Below are 27414 nucleotides of genomic sequence, written 5' to 3' on the forward strand. Positions count from 1 at the left end.
GTGTTTGATAAACATTTTCCCTTCAGGGAGAAAGCTAATTATGCTTTGATTGTCATCATTAAAAGGCTGATATACTGATTAAAGAAAAGTTCAAAATAGAAAGACAAGAAGAAGGAAATTATGTGGAATTTCCCTTCGACTCTAATTCCTTGGGAAACTGCTTCTTTGTCCTTTCTGTTTAACAAGCAGACATTTCTTTACATAGTCACACAACTTCATAAGCTATAATTTTCTCTCAAGGTTATAAATATAACCCTTTCACTATTGCTGGGTTTTCATCTTAAGTATTGTATATGGGTATAGTATAGTTTCACAGTGTCTTAAAAGGATGTGTACAGTCTATTAAGCAAATTGCTCTCCTTTAGGTTCTTTCAAAATTATTAGTTTTCTCAAGCAATACTGTATTAAATGTCCTGATGTTCACAACTTTTAACATAGACTGGACTGGAGTATCAGATAGATTCCAGTAAGTAAAATTAGTAGGTCAAAGCATGTTAATATTTAAAAAGTACTTGATGCTTATTGACAAATATCTTTCCAAAAGGGTTGTAACAATTTCTACTTCCACTAGCAAATAAATGTACACTCAGGCTGCCCAGGCAGCATTTTTCTGGGGTGCTTTAAATTAAGGTGCACTCCCTTTTCCCAAAGGCTAAGCCCCATGTCATCATCCCCTAAAAGCCTGCTTGATCCTTGGTGCTGGTTCATCCTTACTGCTCCATGCACTGTAGCACCACTGGAAACCTCTGACCAACCCTTTCCTGAATAAGCTGGCACTGTAGCCACACCTGTCTCCCTGGGTCACCTGGACCCAAGTGGCAGAGGCACTGCCATGGTCACTTACAGAGAAAGGACCACACAACTACATCTGCATATGCATCATGGTTTATATTTTGTTATCTCTCACGGAGCAAGTGCTTATTAAATACTTACTGATTGATCTAATATAACTCTGAGATCTGGATGGCTTCAGGACCTACCGGGACTACCTGAAAAAATCCTTTTAATCCCTTGGACCTTAATCATTCCATTATGGCTTGCACATTCGCGGAACAGCTACTCTGTTCCAGGACTGGTGTGAAGAACCTGGAAATGGAGATCATCCTGAAGGATGCTCTGAGGAACTCTCAGTTCTATGTGTCTCTCATCCTCAGTGAGCCACTGGTGAAAGCTCTCATTAAGGGGGGACAGAGTGTCCATGTGGGTGCTCCAAGGAGGGGGCCACCCATCTCTCCCTAGAGCAGAGCAGTCTTCACAAAGCACTAGTCATGGAGCTGGCAAGGAAGGACACTCACCCAGAACCTTCAGGAAGTGTGGCTCTGCCAACACCTTGATTTTGGACTTCTGTCTTCCAAAATTACAGGAGCATACATTTCTGTTGCTTTCAGCCAGAAAGATTTTGGTCATTTATCATAGAAGCCATAGGAAAGAAATGCAATATTCCACACTGGCTCCTTTCCCTTCCTCTCCTCTTCACCATCTTCTCTTAGAGGCCAAGGTCCAGGCTATGGGCTGGGCTGCATTTTCTTGGGTGCTGGTCCTTGTACTTGCAAAGGTGAGTACAGAGGTGTGGTTCCCTGTGTTACAGTTCTGGAGGTCAGAGTCTGTTGTGGAATGTTAAAGTGTCAATTGGGTTTCCTTCTGGGGAACCCTGGGGGAGAATCTGTTCCTTCTTTTCTCTAGGTTCTAGAAGCATCTGCATGTTGTGGCCCTTGGCCTCTTCCCTTATGGTCAACCAGTAATAGGTGGGGGTTGAGTTCTTCTCATCTTGCATCACTTCATCCTTCTCTTCTGCCTTTCTCTTTCACTTTTGAAACCCTCTGTGATCACATTGGTGCTATGGTTGGGTGCAGTTTGAGTGTGTTCCCTAAGGGGTCATGTGTTGGAAGTCTGGTCTCCAGTGCTGCAATGCGAAGAGTGCTGGGACCTTTAATAGGTGGAGCCTAGCGGGAGGTTGTTAGGTCATTGGAGCCCTAGGAAAGGATCAACACGGTTCTGACAGGTCCCCAGTGCCCCTCTCTCCCTATATGATCACAACCTGATCCCCTGCTCCCTCTGTGATGCCATTGATCATGAGATCCTCACCAGAGCCAGCACTATGCAGGTTAGACTTTCAACCACCAGAACCATGAGCTAAACCTCTTTTCTTTACTGAGTATCCAGCCCCAGGCAATGGGAAATGAACTCACACAATCAGATTTACCTAGATAATACAGGAGAATCTGTCCATCTTGGGGTAGCAGGTGAACACTTTTGATTCTATCTGTGCCTTTGTTTTCTTTTGCCACTCAGGGACATATTCCTAAGTCCAGGTATTAAGATGTGGACATCTCAGATCTGCCTACCACAGGTGGTATCTTTATTTACAGAAAGTAAACCAGAGCCTCAGAGAAATTAGATGATATGACTGACTCCAGACTGAGGAAGCCAGGCTGTTGGCCAGATCCTGGCCTTCACCACTGAGCTTTCTTTCCCAAGACAAATGAGCTGCAATTAGAGAGCACTTTCCATGGTGCCTACACTCTCCCCAGTTCCTCTTACGTGGTCCCCAGCCACTCTGTGCCAGGTGATGGTTCCCCTTGGTAACAGAGTAGCAGCATCAAGTCCAGAGCTGTAACGGACTGACCCAGGGCCTCTGGGCTGTAACATGATAAGAGAACTCCCAGCCCTGTGCTCCACCATGACAGTGGCCAGGCCGGACCCTGACCATATATAGTGATGCCCAGCCCCTTCCTGCCCTTGGTTATGGGTTCTGGATTTTTCCTCTTCAAAATCTCATTTGCTGTGTCCAACCACTTTGAGGATTGGATCAGAGATTTTGACTTGTTTGTGAACTCCACAGCTCACCAGAAGAGATACAAACTCGACACTCCAGAGAGAGCAAGACACTGCCCAAGACTCAAGTACAGCCACTAAGGCTGTGGGTTAGGAAAATACAGACTCTCCCATTCTTTGACTTGCATTGTGCCCTGAGTGAAAAGCCTTTTCCTCCATGGACCTGGGGCTGACAGCCTGACCTTATTGTGCTACTTGGTGTCATCCCTGTCTCTGTGACTCGGGCACCCTCAACTTCCCCCTAAGTGTTAATGGCAAATGGGGACCATGACCCAGACTCCTTCTTTAATCACAGGCAATTCTGACAGTTTATCAAAAGTCAGGATAGTTTTCTTTGGAGGACTTAGAAGGTGCAACTATGAGGCAGTGGTCCCTATGTAAAAATAACACCCTCTACCCACACACAATCAGTTCATGCTGCCCCATGGAATATAACACTGTCTTCCCAGCAAAGCCAAGAGCTTTGAGAAAAGAGGAAGATGAATGGCACGACTTAGAGTATTATGTTATTCGCACACATAAGCAAAAATAATTTCACCATTCTACCAGAGCTGATCATGTGATTTTTCCTCCTCAAAAGCTTGATAGCAGACAGATTCTAGGTGCAAGAATAGTTGGAGAACTTGACCACTCCCGATGGACCTCAGGCATTGTCAGATCATGATTTAATGTGAACAATCCCACTGGAGAAAAGTTTTACCAAAAAATTTGTTTAAACCAGCTTTGATTACTACTAACTGTTCTGCTTGTAACAGTGAACAAATGGTTACCTCATATTTATGGGACTTTTGGCTTGGATTTTTAAAAAGCCAGGGAGAAATAAGAATTCCCTGGGTCCTGACCTTCATTTGAGCTGGGAGTTCTGTACATATCAGATAATACTGCCCAGGGCCAGAGATTTAGCTCAGTGGTTCTGCCACCTGCCTCACAAGCACAAGGACCAGAGTTCGATCTCTGGTACAAAAAATAAAACAGAACAAAGAAAACCAACAATGACAACCACCAAAACCAAAAACAGATCATATCCCTACATGGATAGACAGATGCAGCAAGACAGTGCCTGTCCGTCCACCAAGACTCAGAGCAACCTTTGTCGCCTATTTTTTTTGTTGGATGGTTTCTTCAAGCATCACCGCACATACTGCAAGAATCATGATGGCATAATGGAGTGGAATGCAAACCTTAGGGAAATTTTTAGCACCAAATAAGACTGCAGGGAAATTTCATGCTTGTGACATGGATTTCACCACAGACGTTGCAGAGCAGGCTTCCCAACCATCAAGGAATACCGGGGCAGAAAAGTTACATGACATGCTATTAACTTCATGAATGTGAACCTGATTATTAAGCACAAGGCCTGGTTAAAAAATGTGGTGTGTGTTTGAGTAAAAAAAGAAAAATACTGCAGCAAATGACACATTGCCCTTAACCCCCCTCAGAATACATCTTCCCATTTCGAATGCATTCATCCCAAAGTTCCTTCCATTTTCGGAGGCACTGCTTGAAGTCCTCTTTCATGAGCGTCCTCACAGTTGCCTCAATGTCCGGAACCAATTCAAACCATTTCAGGCAATTTCTGTCAAATAAGAGCGGTAAGGTGTCCTCACCCACCTCCTACACTGAATCTGTCACAGTGTGACTTCCAGCTCTGCCCCACCACCATGAAAGCTATTCTGAGGGGGATTAGTAACAATGTGTCTTTTCCTGGAATCAATTTTTTAAAATGTTAAATGTTTGCAGTACTTTTAATCATACCTCATAATTTTGAGAAAAACCTGTCCTTCTTTTCCTCATTGCTGTATTTCTTCACTGACTCAACCAACAGTCAGGAAGTTAGTCCTATGAGCCAGGTGCTCACTGTGTTATACGTCTTGAAGAAGTGGAGATGAACGAGACAGGAAATGTGCCTGTCCTTGAGGAATCACAGGCAGGCAGGCACATTCTGTGGCTGCCTAGAAACGGGTACTTAATAACAAAGAATCGGTGACATCAGGGTTACCTGCCAGGCAGGAAGGACGCAAGGCGCACCACAAGGGACAGGAAATGAGGCACACAGCTGGAACCAAGCTCGGATAAAGTAGGGTGGGGAACACCCTCCAAAGCAGTGGGGCTTTTCTTTCTGTCGTGTAAGCGTCTGTGAATCAGCTGTGGCTGTGAACAGGACATAACCATAATTCTCCTTTTGTCCCTGGGAAGGCAGTGGCGGGTAGAGAAAGCCCTTGATTCCAAGGCAGATTCCCAATCCCAGTGCTCTCTGGTGGGAACTTTAAATTCAAAGCTGAACCCCGGAAATGTGGCTGCCTCACCTGCACCAGGGGAATGGTGCCTTCCTGGGCACTGCAGACTGGCTCCACGTGTGCTTAGCTGTAGGCTGACAGGTGCGGGCACACTGGACCCTACAGGCCCCTCAGAAACAGCTCCTTGCAAGTGGAATGAGGAGGGAGCTGTGCAGCTCAGTGGTTCAGACTCTGGGATCTGGGTCTGAAAGTCCCACCTTGGAGTTCAGTTCTATGACCTACCAGCTATGTCCTGGGGCAAATCCCCCAGTGTCTGCAAAGTACCCAGCTCACTATATTGTAGCCAGGGTTAATGAGATGATTCTGTGTGTGTGCATGGGTGTGCATTGTGTGTGTCTATGAAATATATTTATATATGCTATATACGTGCATGCACACATATATGCCCTCATGTGCATATATACACACACGTGCAGAGATTTACATTTATATTTACATATGCATATATTTTACAGTAGTGTAGACACCAAGAGTGTAATCAGCTGGATCCTTGTGATTTTGTGTGACCCGTTCCATCAGGATGCCTGTTCTCCTGGTCTGAGGGATCCACTCTGGGTGAAGAGCCCTCTCGCGGCCCTTGCAGGGCTTTCAGAAAGATCATTCCCCACAGCAGACTGAATCACCTCCCTCTCAAGCTTCCACCCATCAGTGAACAGAGACGAACAGCGCCCTGGACGATAAGGCGCCCCCATGCTCACGGAAGCAGAGTCCACACACCCAGGCCTCTCGCCATTGCCCTTTCTGCCCAGAGCCCCGTGTTTCTGTTCCCTGGGTGAATTCTGAGTTGTTCTGCAAAACACAGACAGAACCAAGTAGCAAAGTTTTCCTGCCCACAGGCTGCACAGGGTGGGGTGCCCCCCATCCCCGGAGCTCCCAAAGGCTGCAGTGACCTCATGTGGCCCCTAGAATGGGTCCTTCCCCGCCTCATGGGAAGCTGCCCAGGGGCAGGGGCAGAATCTCATTTGCCATTTTTCTCCCAGGGAGAGAGATGGCTGTTGAAATAATGAGACTCAATTCAAATACTATGAAAAGCAAATCTAACTGCTTTTTAACAATACCTTATTTTGACACCAAGGTGGCATTTTCTGCTTGGAAACTATCAAACTCACCATGATGCCCTGAGACACCTGTATTTACTGAAGATGCATAATATCACCCTCCCAGGATGGAGAGTGCTCACCGCCGCGTGTATAGAACAAAATGAACTTGTGGTTTCAGAGTCAAGTTCCCTGGAGGTGCGAGGAACAGGCACCTGGATGGAGCCAGACACAGCAAAGGCCTTGAACCTTGTCCAGTGGAATTTGTGTAACAGTCTGATAAACAGGTGTCAAATTAGGAAATGGAAGTCCAGAATATTCAGAAGGTGGCGCTAAGTAGCTTGCCTAAGTCCACTAAGGAGGGAGACAAAAATCCTTGTCAGTCAACCCAGGCTTGCCGTTGTGGTGTAAGCATTCTGCTTCCAGGTGTGTTGAGAAGAGCAACACCCTCTGCAGGTGTGGGGTGCAATGGAAGTGCCTGGCACAAGCCCGGCGGAGGAGTTGCAAATCCAGCTGTTGATGCAATGGAATCACCCTGCACACAGTGTGTGCAGAAATGCTTAACTTCAAGCCCGTACATATGTCCACGTTGCAAAGGGGTTTATGCACCATGTGGGAGGGGAGAAAAGGATGGGGAATCTTTGCCAAGCCTATGCTTTCAGGGGTGGTAAGGTAACTCAACTGTGGTAGTCAGGGTTCTCCAGGGAAATGGAACCAAAACGATGCACATAGGTATAAGGAGAGGTTTACTGTGGGACTCGGCTCACTTAGCTACAAAGGGTGACAAGCCCCAGGTCTGCCACCGCAAGCCCAAGCCAGAGATCCAGGAGAGCGAGTGATGTCACTTACTGAGGAGCTGATGGGGTAGTGACTCGGGGACAGGCGAAGGGGCGTCTCTGCTCCGGCAGAGCGACTTGGCCCTTCTTGTCTGCGTGATGGATTCAGGATTCAGGCTCTGGGGGCTGGATGAAGCCATCCACCCCAGGGAAGGCCATCTCCTGTGCAGTGCTGGTCTCTTCCAGGCACAACCACAAGTCACATTTAGTCGGTGACCCAGATGCCCCATCAGTTGGCACTTGAGTTCAGCATCACACATCAACTTGGTGAATTAAAAAGTTCTCCTTATTACTGGGTAGTGCCTTTTCTCTGGGGTAGATCTGAAGCCTAAGGGCAGGTGAGCTGCTCCAGAGAAGCTCCGTGGAGATTTTAAAATGTTTGCTGCAACCTAGTGACGTGGTTCCAGGAGCTGATCTACGCTGTGACAGTTGCCGCCTGGCTTGTCCCTGGCACTGCTCTGAAAGTTGGCATCTGTCTCTCCGGTGTCCACAGGATTCCGTGACTGAGGGAACTGGAAAAGTGGGCCATTCATTGCGCCCGTGCAGGAATGGCTTTGATAATTCACAGAAGACACATGTACCAGAGCAGAAAAAAATGCTGCTCTTGCTGCCTCCATGGAAGCCCAGCCAGCAACAGAAGCAGTCTGCGCCCACTTTACCCAGCACAGCCCAGGGCTCACCAACACACCCAGTGCCATGGTGCCTGCATTGAAGGCTGGTGACAACCTGGTGAATGAGCCAGGGCCCTCACTATTACTCTCCTTGACACCGAACAAGCCCTTCTCTCCCCTGGCTGCTGGCACCACTGTCCCTCCCCACCCTTTGTTTTATCACATCTGTTGTTTTTTGTGTGAAAGTTCTACATGCAATTGTTTAGAGCCAAATGTCCTGTAAGGTTTGCTACAGCACAGCGACAGTTCCTAGCGCTCTCTACCTAGTCTCCCTTCTCTAGCGTTCCCTCATCCATCCATCCATCCATCCATCCATCCCTTTCTGATTATAAATTGGACATTTATGCCTCATCTCTGTGTGACAGACTTAACCCCTCTCACATTTTAGCTTCAGGCTGTCTGTGTTACGGAAGCTGAGAATCTGGTAGGCTTGCTTCGTACGGTCCCCGGGAGACACATCTGTCTGTGCCCCTCCTCTGTGCTCTCTGGAGATGGCTCCTGTATCTGGATGAGGTATTACATGCAGAGATGACCCATGCATGAACTGCCTGGGACATCATGTCATGTCTCATACATCTTCACTCCCCAGAATGAACACTTGTCCTAATTTTTGTTGTTGAGGTTTTATGAGGGAACTTCTCATTTTAATTCTTCAGACCCTTTGCCAACTAAATGCGTCTCCTTTGACAGCAGCCAGATCCACCATGTCCCACCAGCTCACTCTTCCTGCCAAGGCTCTCTGGGGTCTTCCGAGCCACTGTGGTCCACGCTGCAGACAGCCGATCCCCTTCTGCCACCCCAGGGACCTCCTTCTTTCTTCTTGCCTGGAGTTCCCGCTTTCCCTACTTTCATCTTCAACTTCCCCGACTGACTCCTTCACTTCAGAGTGCACCTGGTTTTCTTCCACTCAAGAGAAAGTATACAGAAGGCACAGTTTTGGAGGTGAACTGTAACTTGAGAAAATGTGTGTCTGCACTACAGACCAACATGTAGGCACTGCTTTCCAGCATTTGACCAATCCAAACTATTCCTACCCTTCCACCTTTATGGTCAGTGGCTCTTCCCTGGAAGTCTATGGAAATTTATTTGGCGTGCTTCTCTTTCTAGCCATGGCTCTGAGCCCTGGAAAGGGTCTTTCAATCTGGATGATCGCATATTTCAGGTTGGGGAGATTTTCTTTAATTATTTCACTAGTGGTTTCTTCCTCTATGTCTTCTCTCATGCTATTGTTAAAATTTTTGCATGGTGACCCTAATTCCTTATCTTTTCTCTCATACTTTTTCTTGTGTTTTGTGGAAGAGTCAAGAAACTTTATCTTTCATCATAGTTTTGGAGTTTTTTATTTCTGCTTTTGCACTTTTAATTTATAAGAGCTGTTTATTTTCTAAATTAAAGAAAGTACCTTTTCTTATTTTACGTTTGCAAAAGTCTTCTCTTATCCCTCTGAAAATACCGATCATGTTTATTTTAATGTTTTCCAAACTTCTGTTTATTTCTAGCTCTTTCTTCCTATTTGATTGCTTGGACCTGGATGTTAGACTCCCTGGATGTCTGATGGTCCTTGGTTGTTACCCACCCAGCTGGAAGGGTACTGAATGTGTGGGGCTTGTGCCCTCTTAGGTACATGCTAAGTTGTCATGGGCAGCCGCTGGCATCGTAATCTTTTGCTCCTGGCTCCATCTCATTCCTATGAAAGAGCTTTTGTTTTCCCTGGAGGATGCAGGCTCACAGGCACCATTCTGATCCTAGTCGGGATGGGGAGGTGTTATCCCAGCAGCTGATATATATATAGGTTTAAATGGCCTTGCTGCTTCCGGTGCAGTATCTCGGGCCAGCCGGTGATGCTGGCCGTCAGCCCGGATGCTCTGGAACTCTCCTTAGGGACCAACTTTCAGGCTCCTTCCTGGACACAGAGCAGCAGCCAGTGACAGTGGTGATGCTGAGCAGAGAAAGAAGCCTGGGCTTTTGGGACTTCTTAGAGGTTTTCAACCAATTCCCCTGATTGTAGCCTGTTTATCACCTTCCTCCTTCCACAGAAACGGCTGCCCATCTGTGAACCTTTGAGGTTTCTCTAGTGTCTGTCAGTCTTGGCTCCCCCAACGACAATTTAAAACTCAATTGATGGTGCCCTAAGCCATTCATGCCTCTGCATCCCTTTCCATCTCCTAATATACAGTAGTTACTATTCTGCATTTCCATCCTTATGAATCTAACATTTTTTGAACAATTTCATTAGGATTTTAGAAGGGAGAAAATACAGAGGGGTGTGTGTGTGTGTGTGTGTGTGTGTGTGTGCACGTGTGCGTGCTTAATCTGCCTTCTTCACCTAGAAGTTTACGTCCGTATCTTTTCCAAGTCTTCCAAAAATTTATGTTAGAAGCAGGTCAGGTGGACACAATGCAAGACCACGGGTGAACACTTTTGGAGCTCTTTGTCCCAGCCCTGCCTGCAGCCGGGGGAAAGACCTTAAGATGAAGCCACAGCTCTCCGAGGCCTCTTGCTAAGCTGATGCTCTGTGGCCAACTTGTCTTCCTCACCCGTGTTGGGCAACACACTTCTGGGCACAGGCAGGAAGACAGGCACAGACCCTGAGGAGTGGCTGCCAAAGCGTTTATCCAATCCTAGTATCAGCACTGAGGCTTCAAGCAGAACAAATCCTCCACAGTGTGCAACATCCTTGAAAGGATGGGAAGGAAGAGAAGAGCAACGCTCACGCTCCCAACTCACGAGTGGGATAACGTCACCGTAATCCTGCTGACCTGGGACAGGAGGGACAGCACATCCCAGACACACTGGGGTGGAGAAGCCATAGCCAAGCCCAGCCCTGCCCAGCCCGGCAGTTCCCCTTCACCCAGGCAGGAAGGTGGCTGGATGTCTGCAGAGAACGTAAAAGCAATAAGAAAGCTGTTCTGCTTTTTATTGTCCCCAGGCACAGCCACTTCCAGACAGTGTCAGCGAAGAAATCTTCCCCGCACTGCACCTAGCACCCCGCGAGCCCTGTGCCTGGTGTCCGCGCATTGGTACCTGTGGATGATGTGGTACTTCTGCAGGTACTCCAGGGCCAGCGCCAGCTCGCAGATGTAGAGCTTCACAGCGCCCTCTGTGAAGTGCACGTTCTGCTGCAGGTGGTAGCGAAGGTCCCCGCCCAGCAGCAGGTCCACCACCATGAACATGTCCTCCTCGTCCTGGAAGGAGTACCTAGGAGCACAGGTGACAGGTTAGGGAGGAGGCCCTCAGCATCCTCCAGACCAATGCCTGTGTTGCAGAAGAGCAAGCGGAGGTCCAGAGAGAGGTGCTGATGTTGCCTAAGCTACGGAACTTCGGGGAAATGGGGAAAGGCTTTCACTTCTCACGCCTCCTGTACATCTTCGGGGTCTTAGTATCCTCTGCGTGGGGAAAGTAGCAAAAGTAAGAAAGTAAATAAATGCCTGGCAGGCAAACGTTTATTTCTGGTACTGGGGATATAACCCAGTGTCTCCAAACTGAGTATGTCCTGGCTCTTTTTATTTTTTATTTAGCAGCAAGGTCTCTCTAAGTAGCTCAGGCTGGGCCCTAACTCACAATCTTCCTGCCTCAGCCTCTGAGAGGGATCACAGGTGTGCTGTCACTAGTGCTGGGCTCCAACATGTGCCTTAAGCTGTCTTCAGCAGCTGCTGTGATTCCACATGGCTATCATTTGTACCCGGAATGCCTCCAAAGGCTCACATGTTAAAGGCTTTGTCCCCAGCCTGAGGCTCTACTGGGGAATGTTGAGCTCTTTAGGGGGAGGGGCCAGCAGGAGGAAGTGAGCTCACCAAGAGCATGACCTCAAAGTGCATATTGAGATCCAGCCTTTTCCTCTTTTGCTTCCTGGCTGCTTTGAGGTGAGCAGACTCCTGTACCCCTGCACCTGCACCATGACATACATGCTGCTCCAGGCCTAAAGCAGCAAGTCCTGTGGCCATGGACTGAAACCTCTGAAACCAGAGCTAGAATAAAGCTTTGCTCTTGTGAACCGATCACCTCGGGTAATTTGCCACAGTGACGGGATGCTGACTGATGCACATCTGTCAGGGCTTGCCGTGTCTGATGGCATGTGACATGTCCTCCCAGCTGTCTCTGTGCTCCAGTCTACACTGACACTCCCTGCTGGGAGTTTGCTCCTGGAGTCCCTCATTGCATCCATGCTCCAGGACCTCCATGTCCAGGCACTGAGAGAACAGGTGGATCCCAACACTCAGGCAGAGACCCTGGGGGGAAACTGAAATGATCTGGCCAATAAGCCCAGCCAGGTTCCCAGAGACAGTCAGCCCCAGTGGGTGGCCACATGAGAGCCCCTGGGGCCCCCTGGGCATTCCTCTGCAGATGCCTGAGCTCACATGGGGTAGAAGAACCGCTCAGCTGAGCCTAGCCAACCTATGGAACATGAGATTGAAACGTTTGCTGCTTTTGACCCAATACGTTTTAGGGTGATGTTTAATTTTTTTCTTCTGTTTCTGAACAGAAAATGGATACAATGCTGAATTCACTTTTTAAAAGTGCATTCGGGCTTCCTAAGGGCTGAGGAGCTAGCACACAGAGTGTGAGATGCTGTCAAGCAATTGTAGAATAACATGTGACACCACAGGACTTTGCGATGTTTCTTATGGATTTGTGGAATGCAACCATGGAGTCATGTAATAGAATCCCACATTTACAGAATGTGTCAGGGCACTGGGACCTGCATCTTAGATCTCTGAGTATTAGGCCTGTATCATTCCCCTTACTCAGTGGAAGAGCACAGGGAGGCCCAGGGGGAAGGAGGGACTAGGGGGTCACTGTCAGGCTGGGGACAAGAACTCCAGCACCCCATGATGCCTGCATAGTGCCTGGGGTCAGAGACAGGCTGTGCCCTCTCCTTGTCTACCCTCTGCTGCTTCTGACTGTTGGGTAAAGGCCAGGCAGAGGGAGCGTGTTATTGTGTCCCTAGATCATGAGTTCCCAGATGTTCACTGAGCACCTACTTGTGACAGGCACTAGGCTTGGTGCTGGGGACAGGGATGGAGGAACTGCCCTTGCTCTGAAGGCACATTTAGCCCCTGGAGGAAGATGGCTGGCTAGTTGTGCTGGCAGCCAGGCTGCAGCTCGAGGCTTCCTTGGGGGGCAGTGGGAGATGGGGAGGGTGAGAGACAATGCTAGGAAGGTGGGTGTGGGTGGGAGTGGAGCACTGGGCCAGGGACAATAGCGGGGCTGTGACTCAGAGGAGTCTCACACACTGCTCACACACTGGACCTCTTAGGGAGCCACTGTGCTGTCCTGGTTGAGCAAGAGTGAGGTGAGGCGCCATTCCTTCATGGAGAGGAGACAGGAACGAGGCCCGCAGGACGGGGATGGCTCTCCATTGGAGGCCACTGCCCAGTGCGGTGCCCGCCAGGCTGCTCCCTGTCCTCCCCAACCTGATCCTTCAGGACACTCAGCAGGGGCTTAGATATCCCAATATCTGCCATTATTAGATCCAAGAGCACCATTTCTAGAAGTTTCAGTAAGAAAATGTTTGTTTGCCTAGAAAATTTCATTTTTTAAATTATATAGTTTAAAATTTTGTGGTATCAAGAATTTAAAAGCATAGAGGAAAATATTCTCATATTCTGTTTCTTAGATCTATTTGCCTTAGATCACTAGGCATTCATTCATTCATTCAACAGACACTTTCCAACGCGACACCTCCACGTGTAGACGCTGGGCAGGGACCGTAGGGTTGCAGCCGCGCAGCAGGCTGGGACCTTTTCATGGAGCTTAGGTCCTCAGGTGTGAAATGCTCCACCAGAGAGTGACAAGGACCACGAAGAAATGAAGTCCAAGTCGGACACCAGCCGAGTCTGCCATGCAAGGCTGGAGACTGCAAGGAGCACTGTGGGGAACAGTGTTTGGCTGGAGGAAGAGCAAGCGCAAAGGTTCTGAAGCTGGACAAAGCCAAGAGAGTCCCACAGCAGTAAGTAAGAAGCCAGGGTAGCCATGAAGAGTGAGCACGATGGCCACTGCCTGGGCGAGAGGCCTGGGTGCCAAGTGCTGGGGTGTGAAGGCCTTCCAGCCTCATGCTGCAGTCTGATTCCAGGGTAGGGCAGTAAGGAGTGGGGCCAGATGGGGCATTGAGAGGGCGGTGACTGGGTCCCAGGACTGCCTTCACACATGGATCAACTCACTCTCGGACTGAAGGATGAGAGGATCCGTGGCTTAGCCCTGGCAGGAGTGGCTGTGTTATGAAGCAGATCCTTCTGGTGTGCCTGTTCTGCCTCTCCACGTGCTGCCCCCTGTCTGTTGTGATCCAGAAACAAGGCCCAGAAGATGCTGGTGAGGTGCTCTTGGACTTGTAGATTGGAAGCTAAATAGGCTCCTCCCTTCCTTTTTCTCCTTCTTTTTCCCCCTTCTTCCTCCTTCTCCTCCTTCCTCCTCCTCTTTCTCTGCCTCCTCCTTTTTCTTCCTCCTTCTCTTCTTCCTCTTCCCTCCTTCTCCTTTTTATTCCTCCTTTTCTTGTTCTTCTTGTTGTTCTTCTTCTTGTTCCTCCTCCTCCTCTCCCTCCCCTCCCCCTCCCCCTCCTCCTTTCCCAGACTGTGGTATTCAGTTATTACAATAAGTGAACTAAGACACAAAGGGAAGGACTTTAGATTCCATTCTGGAGAAAGTGGAAAATTAGAGGGTTTAGTCCAGGAGGTGACCTGGGCTGTCTGGTCTTTCACAAAGATCTCTCTGGGTACAGGTAGAGATTGGGTATGAGAGGATGCTAGAGCAAAGGAACAGGACTCCCTGAAGGAGGGCTGGGTCTGGAAGTCCAGGCTCTGTGGAACTGGGAAACAGCTTCTACTGTCCCCACCATTCCAGGGTCATGGCTACTGCTCACCCAGGCGGGTGATCAGGGGCATCTGTGGTCCTGTCTGAGCCCCACTAAGGAGCTAGGGGCCAACTGCACAGGTTGGAGAGAGGTGGATCAGGTGTCTTTTGTGTGTCCATACCCTCTGAAGGCTTCAGCTGGGTCTAGTGTGGTTTCAGGACTAGTGACCACTGCCTGAGCTGGTACACTGCAGGAATGGCTGGATTCCACACAGAGCCTCACTGGCTGGAGGCACAATGCTTCCTAGTTGCCCATAAGTTAATGAACCTGGGTGCCAGCAAGAACACATAAAAATCAAACAAGGAAACTCGCCATATTGGAGCTTGAGAGTGTGGTCGTCGACCGCCCTGACAGCTGATGTGACAAACATCCCTCTGTCACCTTCTCTTCATCACTGTTGTAGCCTTCTGTGTGCCATTTCTCTTCCATCCAATTCTACATTAATCATAGCACTTCTTCAAAACCTCTACTCTGCCTTTTGTTGGGACTTCTATTGAATTCACAGATAAATGTAAAAAGATAACATTTTTACAATGTTAAATCTTGTTAATCATGAATATGGAATATCTTTTTATTCTGGTCTTTTACATTTATCAATAATGTAATATAGATTTCCTATTTAAAGATTCAGCTTACCCAAGCCTTTCAAGATAGTTTCTGTTGCCATTATAGATATGGTCCTTTAAGGTACAAATTCCCAAGAAGAATGTCAGCATATTGTGCAACTAACTGTACCAATAAAATTAGTAAACAAAAAATATATAGTCCTTAAAAATGGTTTGCTAACTGGTCATTGAGAAATAAAGTGGAACTCTGGGATTGTGTGTTTATCTTATATCCAGGCACCTGGTTAATCCCTTAGTTATTACTCCTGATGCCTTTGCTCTGATGTTTCAGGAGAAGATGACTGCATCTTCTACAAAAACTGCCATATTATTCCAATATTTATGTCAATTTGCTTTTTTGTATTAGTGTTTGAGGCTTCCAAAAAAACACTGACTTTATGAAATGATGGGCACATTAAAAATTGAAAAAAGTGCTTCATTATTAAGCAAACTGTTTGCTGTATTTGATGAATATCAGTTATCCAGATGAGAAATTTTTTTTCCACACTTTTAAGAACTTTTATTATGAGCAGATGAAGTGTTTTTCTAAAAATTTTAATCCATCTTTACCTTTCTGAACTAAAATCTATCTATTAATAAACATGCACAGGTACATATGCATATATTTTACAGATTTCATTTAGGATTGTTACATCCAATATTCCAAGGGACTGAACCCTAATTTTCCTGTTGCCATTGTTCTGGCCCAGTTTCGCTGTCTGTGGTAGCACTGGCCTCAGATGGTGGAGCTGTTACCTGGTCCCCTCTTGTTGGCTCTAGGAAGAGTGTATGAGAGGCCACATGTGTTTGTAAACAGTCTCACAGTGCTCTCTGCTCCCCGACAGCTGACTCATTTGAGATTCTGCTTCCTCACTCAGTGCATTCTTCTTGTTGTTGAAAGATGACTCACACCCTTTCTACTCAACAAAGAGCTAGGCAAATGAATGTCCCCAGCTGAGTAGGATGCATGCATATCACACTGGCCATTGGTCCAGGGGTGACCAGTGACCCATCACGACCTTGTAGGGTGTTCTCTGATACCCATGAGGCTGCTGAAAGAAAAGCCCCCTTCCTCTAGGCTTGCTAGGCTAGAGGCTATGACTGAGAGTCTACCCAAGACCCTGCCGCTCCACATGGGGACAAGGCCTCTCTATAAAGTGAGGCTGCAGACAGTCAAGCAGGGACGAGGGCTGGACATAGAGACAGGTGCTGGTGGAGGTACAGTTCCAACCTGAACAGAAGAAAGATCCATTCTTGAACTTCATATGTACATGGATGCTGACTGTGGCTTTTTTACTTAAGCCATTTTATGTTGTGTTACTATCACTTGGAACTTGTCTTAGTCTGTTTTCCATTATTATAAGAAAATACCCAAGTGTGGGTAAGGTATACAGTAGAGTTTATTTAACTTATGATTCTGGAGGGTGGGAAGTCCAAGAGCATGGTGCAGGCATCTGGCGAGGGTCTTCTTAATATGGTAGAGGGCATCTCATGGTGAGAAACAGAAAGCTTTCCAGGTCTCCTCTTGCTTCCTCTTCTTGTAAAGCCACTAATCCCATTGGTGCCTCATCCGCATGACCTCATCTAACCCTGCTTCCCAAAGCCCCATCTCCAGATGCCATTAGCTTATGGCTGAGTTTCCAACTCGTGGACTATGGGAAGATGCAGTCAAATCATGGCAGATCCCAAAGGGTCTTCTGATACATTTTGCATGTATTGTTACTGTATGGAAGGGCTTAAATATCCAAAGAGAAACCATATACAATCTACCTCTCTCAGATGCCCAATTTGTATTCTAATAGATGATAGACCACTGAAATATCACATTAGCAGTGCGCTCTTCACTCTAGATCGCTGCCAAACAGTGATCTAGGCATTTCACTCAATATTGCATCAGAAGTCTTTGGAGAAGCCCATGAATTTTCAGAAGGAAACGCGAACTGGAATGAATTCTAAAGAGGACAAAAGAATAATACCAAGATGCAAAGGGAGCAATAATTTAAGCAATAAATCAAGTTGTGTTTTTTTCCCTCGCTACAGATTCATATTTTGCCCTGGGCTACAAGCCCTGCCTGGCCATGGAGATTCACTGTTATTACTGGAGAACAGAGAATGTCCTTTTGTTTACCTCTTGGGAGTTTTGTGTCATTCTGCAACGTTGTTTCTTTGTCTCTTTTGCTTCTTCTTGGGCTAGAATGATAATGATGTTCTCATAGCAGTGTTGCACACTGTTATGGAAATGATGGCAATCACAGATGAAGAAGGTGTGCTTTGTCCCAGAAACATGGACCATGGAGGAATCTGAATAATCCAGTCTCCCCTGCAGGAACACAGTGGGTCCTGAGCTGGGGGGGCACAGGTCCTGGCCTCACTGTTGCACTATGCCAATATGGAAGATGCAATGCTTGTATATTATTTTTCAATATAAAATATTATTAATTTCCAACTTCGCCCTCCAAAGGACTCAATTGACTTACAAAATTCATGACATGATAAAGTTAAGAATAAGCAAGCCAAAGATCAAGCCAAGGGATGAAAAAGAAATCTAAGTAAATGGAAGTAGGCAAATGTATTTCTAATTTATGCCCAAAGATCCGGTATGCTTGCCTGAAATGGGCCCAAAGTGTATCTCTAACCTTCCCAATATCCAGAGCAAAGGCAGAACTATGATCAGCCCTATGAAAAACAATCATTTAGTAAATGCATGATTATTTGGCTAACACATAATGACTACTTACAAGGTCCAGAGTGACATTTTGACACAAATGAGTATATACGATGTAAAATGATAAAACCAGGGTACGTGGCATACTCATCACCTCAAATGCTTATCGCTTCTTTGTTTTGGGAATGTTTGAAATCTTTTCTTGTAGTTATTGTGACATGTACAATGAAAAGCATGATTCCCCCCACCCCCGGTACCAAAGTCGGAGCACAATTTCTCCCACTAATTCTTGTAAAGATGGTGCTCTGTAACATGTTAAAACCACACTAAACAGAGTAAGGGGGAGAAGGGTGTGTACAAGTCTGCTGTGCATACATGTGATGTCCCTCAAGGAAGGCTGGAGATATTAAAATCCCTTTCCACAAAAAAAGATGCTACGCAGGACAAACACTGTGTGGTCTGCACTGAGCATGCATCAGGAAGCACTCGCAATGCATGATGATCAGTGCAGACGGATGCTGGGCACATGCGCATGTGGGCAAACAGGGCTGATGGCTTCTATCTGCCTGGCCCTTGCCAAAAGCTGAGGATTTAGCCTGGAAGTCAGCTGGTGGCCACTCCCCAGGATCTGGGATGTTTGTAAAGAGCCTGGATTTGGTGTCACATGTCATGACAAGCCCTCTGTTTGTACCCACACCCTCACTGCCCCGCTGATATTCCTTATTGGTGGGGTTACCACCCTCTACTCTTGCCTGTCATTCACTTCTTGGTTTACCAGGTTTCCAACTGGGTGCAGTTTTACTCCACAGGAGACACTGGAGTTGGACAATGTGCGGAGTTCGTTTGTTATAGCGACTGGGAGGGAGCCACCAGCACCTCGTGTGTAGAGGACAAGGAAGCTTCTAAATGCCCCACAATGCACAGGGCAGCCCCTGACACAACACAGGGGCCGGCCCCAAGTGTGCACAATGCCTGGATGAGAGACCCTGCTTCAGACTGATGCTGCCTTCTTTAAGAAACTTTCTCTAGCCCTGGACACGGAAGAGATGGATTCCCTTTGTGTCCTGTAATAGTAACACTGATGTGGTGCTTATGGTGAGCCAGGTTCTTCCTCAAAGGCATTATCATTTTGTTTTGGTATTTCGAGTCACTATAAATAGTCCAGGCTGTCCTTGAATTTACTATCCAGCCAGGGCTGATCTCGAACTTTCAATCCTCCTACCTCACCAGTGCTTGGATTCCAGCTGTGTGCCCCCACACCCAGATCCCCCCAGATGCTTTATGTACATGCACTAGTTAGGTTCTCATGACCCTTTGAAGTAAAGTTTATCATGAATCACCCTTTGGTTTCAGCACCTGTCGAGGCTGAGATTAAATAACATGTCCAAGATGATACGGATGGGAAATAGCAAAGCTGGAAGTTGGAACAAAAGCTCATCTCCAGAATCTGCTTGCTACTCCAGAATGCTGCCTCATGACATTGTGATCATCTCTCCTGATGCCTGTCCCACACTGTGTCCCTGCATCTAGCATGTGGCCAGAGCATCATGCATGTGAATGGGCCACAGACTCGCAAAGCACCCATGTTCTGTGTGGCACATAATCCACTCACATGCTCAACAGAAGTTGGAGAGGAGGGCTGATGGGAAAGGAAAGCCCTGTGTCAGGCACCAGGTATGCTATTTATGCAATTGCCTACAGTAACCGCCTTCTTCTCTGGCTACCTCTTGTCAGAGACTGGGAACTGCCACTGGTCAGAGAGCCTGTCCTGGCGCAGAGAGCAGACATGACCCATCTACCAGCAAGTCTGAGGAAGGAGCAGCCCTGCTCAGCATAGCTTCTGCCTGCCTTCTCCATGGCCAGCATCTGGCTGAGGAATGGGGCTCGCAGGAAATCACTGTTTCCGGTCCTGGGTGCTATATGTGATTATGCTTCAGAGTGGAAGTGTTAGTAAGCCTTTTGTGATGCAGGTGTAAGTCCGGGTTCTCTGAATGACTGTGTTAGCCACAAAGTAGTTGTTTCTGCCTCCATCTGTCACACTCCTGTCTGTCTCTCAATTAGCTCCAAACTCAGGAAGGGGGATGATGTACTGTCAGATGTCTTGTTGCCATACCTGACACCCACAGTTTAAAGGAGCAGAGGTTTATTTGACTCATGGTTTTAGGGGCTTCAGTGCATGCTAAGCTGGCTTCAAGGAGGAACAACTTGGCAGAAGGGTATAGTGGAGCAAATCTGCTTAGTTCTTGGCAGCCAGGAAGCAGAGCAGAGGAACAGTGCCAGAGAAGAAGGGTCCAGGGACCCGATGTAGACCCTAAGGCTATGCCTTCACAACCCACCCAGAAGTGTGCTCCACCAATCTCCAGGACAGATCCCGAGCCAGGCAAGTTAACTGTCCGCCCTACCTATCACAAACAACTCTTCACCAATCCTCTGACCTCCTCTTGAGAAGCGTGGCCCGTCTTTATCAGCAGCCTCGGAGGTGCACACAAAAACACACAGGAACATCTGAAAGAGCACCTCTGTCCAGCTGCCTCTCTTACTCCACGAGTGACTCTCCATCTCACATGGCCCGGGGCCTGACACCCAGCAGAACTTCCACAAAGAGCGAGGTGTCATTAATCACAAAGGGGGCAGGAAAAGAAAAGGAGGGCTCTGCAAGAAACCTGAAGGCCACGTGGGCCATCTGGATATCTTCCTCTACTTTTTTCTACCTGTAGCAAAAGTCACTGAGTACCCAGAGATGGCACACAGCATGGGCACTGGGGAAACCCCTGTTGTTGGACAAGGCCCTGTTTTCTGTGCTCATCTCCTGGGTATTCTCCTGAGGACACAAATGGAGAGGGGGCTCATTCACCATGCTCACCCCCAGTGATTCTTGGCAATTTAGTATGCAGCAAGAAAGGAGCAGGGGTTGGGATGCAGCTCAGTGGTGGAGTGCTTGGCTGGCATGCACTGGCCCTGGGTTCCCACCCAGCATCACCGGTCAAGAAATAAAATGAAATAAAATAATGGTGCATCTGATTTCATTGTGGCTAGTGAGGCCTAACTAGCCCAGCCCTGAGTTCATAAAAAAGAAAAAAGAAGAGAAGAAAGGAGCTAAAAATAGACTTCTCTGGTAAAGAAATCCAACAATGGGAGGCTAGACTCACTGTCAATTTCTCTTATACAAGTAAAAAGGAGATAATCAAACCTGAATGGTGCTTGATACATAGAAGTCTTTAATAACATTTTTAATAACATTCATAATAATAAGCTTTTCTTTTTTTAAAAAAATTGACTTGAGCCACAAAAGTCCTCGACTCTCTCCGACACGATGGCTCTTATTTTTCTTCCTGTCAGGCTGATTTCCATCTCCTGTCCCCTGCCCGAGAAGTCAGATGAAGCTAATCAGCTGCCTTCTGCCTACACAGGTTCCGGCAACCATGTGAGGGGACTCTGGATGACTTCCAGCTCTTTGGGCCAAGGCAGAAGAAGCTGTGGGATGAGGCCTAGGTGAGTGGCAAGTACAAGTCCCCAACTGTCCAGAGGGGCAGGGCAGAACCCCCAGGGCAGCACAGCCATGTGTCTCCGGAGCACTGTGCTCAGGGAGAAGGATTTTATTGATTTTAGCCTTTAGATGCTAAAGGATCTGCAGCAGCTGACACGGGACAATTGGTAGCGATGAGAGAGATAGAGAGGGAAAGAGTGAAATAGAAGGGAGGCAAATGTCCTGTCTCCTGGGAGGAGAGACTGTGAGCTTGAAGCAGTAGCTCTGAGCCATTCACAGTGCAAAGAAAGCACAAGCATCCCCCACTGAGACTGGCCCCCTATTCGGGAAGGCAGCCATTCTCTATGAAGACACCAACTAAAAGTAGATTTTCTGCAAGTTTTAAAATGGGAAAAATTGCAAGGCATTACCCATCAACCCAAGTGTCCCAAAGTGCTTTCTTAAAATACAGTGCAAACACAATGAAATAGGTCAGAGATCCATATGTTAATACGTAAAATGCTTTAAACATTGCATCTTGATGTTTTGTTTTGTTTTGTTTGCAGTGACATGGCCTGTTTTCCCCTGTATTGTATCTAAGACCCACATCCCCTTTGACAATCAATACTTAGTGTGACTTTTTAAACTGACTACTCATGGTCCTGAAATGTCATTAGTTGGATGTAGAATGTAACTTGAGACTTTCCCTGTCACCTTCTTAAAAATGTTGTACTGAGTTTTAGGGTGGTAAATATATTTTTCCCAACATAAACAACAGTTGCAAATGTCCTGGTGGATGCACACAGGGCTGAGCTATGTGAAAGTGCCAATAGCCCATCCTTGTCCACCCTCCCATCCCTTCTTCTCATCGTGTAGTCTCAGCTCACAACAACTCAGTGGGCGAGCCTTTCTTACCACCTAGCTTTAGGTGCCCCACTCCTTTCTGATATCCTATGATTCCAAACCATTTAAGCTATTCTTTATGATATTTACCCCAGTTTGGGATAATCTATGTACTCATGTGTTTGTGTGGTCTCTCCCGGTAACCCCCCCCCGTCCGCCCGCCACAGAAATGTGTAAGCCCAGAGCTCCATGCCTGTTTCTACCAGTGGAACTCAAGCTAAGCACTGGAAGCTCTGGAGGCCCTGGAAAAACCCAGATTGCTGGGCCCCAGCCTGAGCTTCTGACTCGGCAGGTCTGAGATGAGCTCTGACATCTGTTACTGGTGCCAAATTCCCAGGTGAGGCTGAAGCTGTTGGTGCAAGAACTGAGTTTCAAGAAATACTGATCTACACTCTTCACTGTTTCCTCTGAACAATGAAATGAATGCCTACTGGGCACTGTAGGTCTTCAATCAATTTTAATCAGTAAACTTTCAACTGTTTGGCATTGTTCAGGCTCAAATCTAGGGTTGCCTCCCCTGGAACATCTTCCAGGAGCTCTCTGCAGTGGTGCCTTGCCTGACATCCCATAATACCCCAGGATCTGCTCAGGACTTGGTCCGGGAAAGAGTGTTGAGGGCATATTGATTCAGCCATTGGATTTGATGTCATCTTCAAATATTTTTCAAGTTCTATATATTTTTATCATTTAAATTTTACATACAAAATATAGAATGAAGCCAAATGTACACACACACACACACACACACACACACACACACACACACACACACACACACACACACACACACAGGCTCCATCAAAACTAAACAAAGGTTACATTTTCCCCTGGTAATATCAGTCCCTTTGAAAAATAACAAAACCCCTATAAGAATTGCCCTACCACATCCATTCCTTCTTCTTCTACATACTCTGTAGATAATTAGCATTCTCAGTTGGGCAATACTATACTATATATATAAAACTATATATATATTTTTTTCTTTTAGCACAATATATACATGCATAAATGATGTAAAATAGTAAAACAGATAAACACACATAGTTTTATATCATATTGAGTTAATGAATATTACTGCAGTGCTTAACATATGACTAAATACTCAGTAAGTGTAACTGAGTATTATCACTATTTGGTGATTTATCTTCCCTCTTGGGTAATTCTTTTGCAACTTATTCTTGACACTTCAGACCTATTTGACTTAGTCACTGTTCTTAACACTTTTAAGTTAACCATCCTGATGGATGATTTCAATTTGCATGCATTTGCCTAATGCCTGAAAAAGATACACACCTTTTCTTTTGTTTACTTGTATGACCTCCTATGAAATGTCTGTTCATGTCTTTTTTTCTCACTTTCTAATTGGAGTTTTTTTTTTCAGTGTTGGGGACTAAACTCAGGGCTTTGCACATGCTAGGAAAGTGCTCTACCATGAAGATTCATACCCAGATTTTAAAAAATTTCATTGAGTTTTGAGAATTCTTTATAGATGTAGATAAAATCTTTGCAAAGGTCTTTTGCATAGCATATATCTTTAATTTAAATATCATCTAATTTACCAATTTTTACCTCACAGATCATGCTTACGTGTTAAATTTGAAAACTCTTCACCTGGCCAAAAGTAATGACAATATTCTTGATTTTCCCCCCTAAAGTTTATATTTAATTCCATGATTCATTTTGAGTTTTTTTTTAATATGAAGTGTGAAGTTTGGTCATAAATTGTTTTTTGCCTTGCAGCTGTCCAGGTGGAAAGATTCCTTTCTAATGTGTATATCTTATTTTTTTTCCTTTATCTATTTGTTGAAAATTTTCTCTTTCTCCATCATATTCATTTTGAAACTTTGTCAGAAGTTATTTGGAAGCTGGGCATGGTGACACACACCTGTAATCCCAGTACTCAGGAGGCTGAGGCAGGAGGATTGCTGTGAGTTTGAGACCAACCTGGGCTACATAGTGAGTTCCAGTTCAGTCTCAACTACATAGTGAGACCCTGTCTCAAACAAAACAAAACAAAACAAAAAAGTCAGTGGAATATACAAACATTCCTTGTTTAATGACTGAGTTTTATTCATGCAACTGGGTTGTTAAATGAATTGGTAGCTAAATGAGGAGTTGTATATAGTGTGTAGTATGTACATTACAATATTCAGAACAAAGAAACTGTCAAAGGCAACTCTAACTTGATGACGTTGCTTTTATTTGCATAATTCTTTTTTTTTTTTTTTTTGTACCAGGGATTGAACTCGGGCCCTTGTTCTTGCAAGGCAGGTGGTGGAACCATTGAGCCAAATCCCTGGCCCTTATTTGCATAATGCTTGCATACTGCACTATAATGTATAACAGAACAAAACTATGGTACTGTATGATACAGTACAATCAGCAGAAATTGCAGTATGACACTGTAGAAGAAGCCACAATCAGTCTGCACAGCCACTCAAGTTTCTGTGCTGTTAGTCCAAATCCTAAGTCCAACTGTGCCTTGGTAGTAAGTTTGAGTAGTCACTCAGCAGGTAGGTCATTGAACAAGGAACATATGTATTGTATTTTTGTCTGGGTTATTTTCCATTGAATTTTATGTTGTCCCTCTTCCATAGCAGGCTTCAGCACTATAGCTGCATAGTAAGCCTTAACAGTGAGTAATGATTCTGCCAGTATTTTTCTTCTTTTTTAAAACTGTTTAGCTATTGTGGAGTATAGATATTCTAATATAAAGTATAGAACAAGTTTAAGAAAACAATAAAAATTTTCTTGCATTTTGACAGTAATTGTGTTAAGTCATGTGGAAATAAATTGCCTTATTTACTATGTTAAGTCTCCCTATCCATGGACATGGTATACCTCTCCATTTATTTCTGACATCAGTTTTTTTTTCTTCAGCATATAGATTGTGTATTTATTTTTGTTGGATGTATCTCTAAGTATTTAATTATGGAGCAATGAAATGTAAATGGTTTGTTAAACATTTTTATTTTTTGGTTTCCACATGATTTTTGTTAGTATATAGAAATGTGATTATTTTTGTGATAATCTTATATCCTACAACCTTGCTTTCACAGTTCTAGGAGTTAATATCTAGGTCTATCTATTTATCCTTACTTCTAGATGACATGATAGTTTATATAGGAAGTCCCAGGGAACTTAATAAAATAAAAATTTAGTAGAACTAGTAAATTTATATAGCTATACAATTAATATGTACATGTATTATATGCATTCATATATCTGAAAATAGGAGCAGTTATCTTTCCAGTCTCTGTGTCTTATTTTTTCCTAACTTATTCTGCTGTCTAGAACTTCTAGGCAGCTGGATAACAGGGTGAGAATAAAGTCAGTGTTTCTGCCCAATCTTAGGGGGAAGCCATTCATTCCTTCCCCACTTAGTATGATGTTAGCTATAGGTTTGCTATATATGCTCTTTGTAGATGAAGAAGTTCCCTTCTATCTTAGATAAATAAGGAAATAGAAGAACTGAGTTACAGTACAATCCAAAAATTTTAACAAATGTATTCTCAAGTACATATAAAATATTCTCTGAGATAGCAAATATTAGGCCAGAAAACGCACTTTGATAAATTTAAAATGATTTAAACCAAGGTATACTCTCTGATTATCAAGAATCCAACATAAAATATTCTTAGAAGAGACTATGTTAAACCATAACAATTTCCTTCTATCACAAACACTTTATATTTTCCCTCTTCCTCATCTTTTATAATTTGATGTCAAAGCTTACATTTATTTTTGGAATTTATGTCCTTTATTTCAACTATAGTAAGTAGCTTTTAAGTAGTTTATATTCTAACTTTCCTAGTAGGGATAGAATTGCTTACTACACTACCCTGACAGTTATTAGAAAATTTGGAATATTTCTATTACTTATACCATTGAGCTCTTTATTTACATTTTTGTTATTATCATGTCTTTTCAGCTTAAATGATTTCCTTCAGCAATTCCTGCAAAGAAAACCTTAGGTTTTTTTCTCCAATCTGGGAAAGTTTTTACTTCTCCCTTATTTTTGAAGGGCAGCTTTACTAGAAAAAGTATCCTTGGTTGGCAGGTTTCCCCATGAGCAATCTGAACACATTGAAAAACTCTCCTGGCCTGCAAGGCTCCCACTGAGGAATCTGTTGAAAGCCTTACTGTGGCTTCCTTGAGTACAACAGTTTCTATCTCTTGCTGATTTCAGGATCTTCTGTTGTCGTCTGATTTTTCGATAATTTGATGATGGTATATCCTGATGAGCTGCTCTTTGGGTTAACTTTGGTTGGTGTTGTCTGAACTTGCTATAACTGGATGTTCTCCCAGATGTGATAAAATTTTAGTCACTATTTTTGTTTTTTTTTTGTACTGGGGATTGAACTTGGGTCCTTGTGCTTGTTAGGCAGGCACTGGAACCACTGAGCTAAATCCCCAGCCTCAGTTACTATTTCTATAAACACAATTTCTAGGCTTCTCTTTCTCCTTCATGAATTCCTTTACGTGAAGGTTACTGTCTCTCTTGGTGTCCCATTATTCCCAAAGGCCTTCTTCATTCTTTTTCTTTGTGCACCTCTGCTTAGATAATATATACAATGGGATAGAATTCAGCCTTAAAAAGGGAAATAAGTGCTGTTTGCAACAGCATCAATAGATAACAAGGCCATTATGACAAGTAAAATGAGCCAGGCCCAGAAATACAAACACTGCATGTGAAATCTAATAAAGCTCAACTCGGAGAAATAGAGGGTAGAATTATGGTTATCAGAGTCATCAGGGTAGTTGTGAGAAAGAGGAGCTGTTGTTCAAAGGATTCAAAATTTCACACTGCCAGGAGAAAAGGGTTTTGAGATCTACTTGCTATACAGCAGGGCACTATAGTCAAAGACAATGCATTATCTGTTTGTAATAGTTGAAAGAGTAAATTTCAAATGCCTCACCATAAAAACTGTTAAGTAAGTGAGGTGATAGATATGTCATCTTGATTTAATTATTCTTTGTTTTATATATATACATATCTAAATATTACATTGTACCATTTAAATTTATATGATTATTAGTCAAAAGCAATATTGATAGTACATTTTTTAAATCTAAAAATATTTCAAAGAGTTGAAAGAGTAAATTTCAAATGCCTCACCATAAAAACTGTTAAGTAAGTGAGGTGATAGATATGTCATCTTGATTTAATTATTCTTTGTTTTATATATATACATATCTAAATATTACATTGTACCATTTAAATTTATATGATTATTAGTCAAAAGCAATAT

General features: G+C 44.9%; 1 protein-coding gene across 1 annotated transcript in view; it reads right to left on the reverse strand.

The window, feature by feature from the left end:
• The window catches only part of Stk32b (serine/threonine kinase 32B), a 248074-nt gene that overhangs the window by 121498 nt on the left and 99162 nt on the right, over window positions 1-27414 (reverse strand). The window contains exon 4 of the mRNA XM_010641811.3: window positions 10701-10874. Within this exon, the coding sequence (XP_010640113.1) occupies window positions 10701-10874 (174 nt within the window). The remainder of the gene's footprint in view (window positions 1-10700; window positions 10875-27414) is intronic.

This window comes from Fukomys damarensis, unplaced genomic scaffold, assembly GCF_012274545.1.
Source record: "Fukomys damarensis isolate Sample0158 unplaced genomic scaffold, DMR_v1.0_HiC HiC_scaffold_35, whole genome shotgun sequence".
Classification (NCBI taxonomy): Eukaryota; Metazoa; Chordata; class Mammalia; order Rodentia; family Bathyergidae; genus Fukomys; species Fukomys damarensis.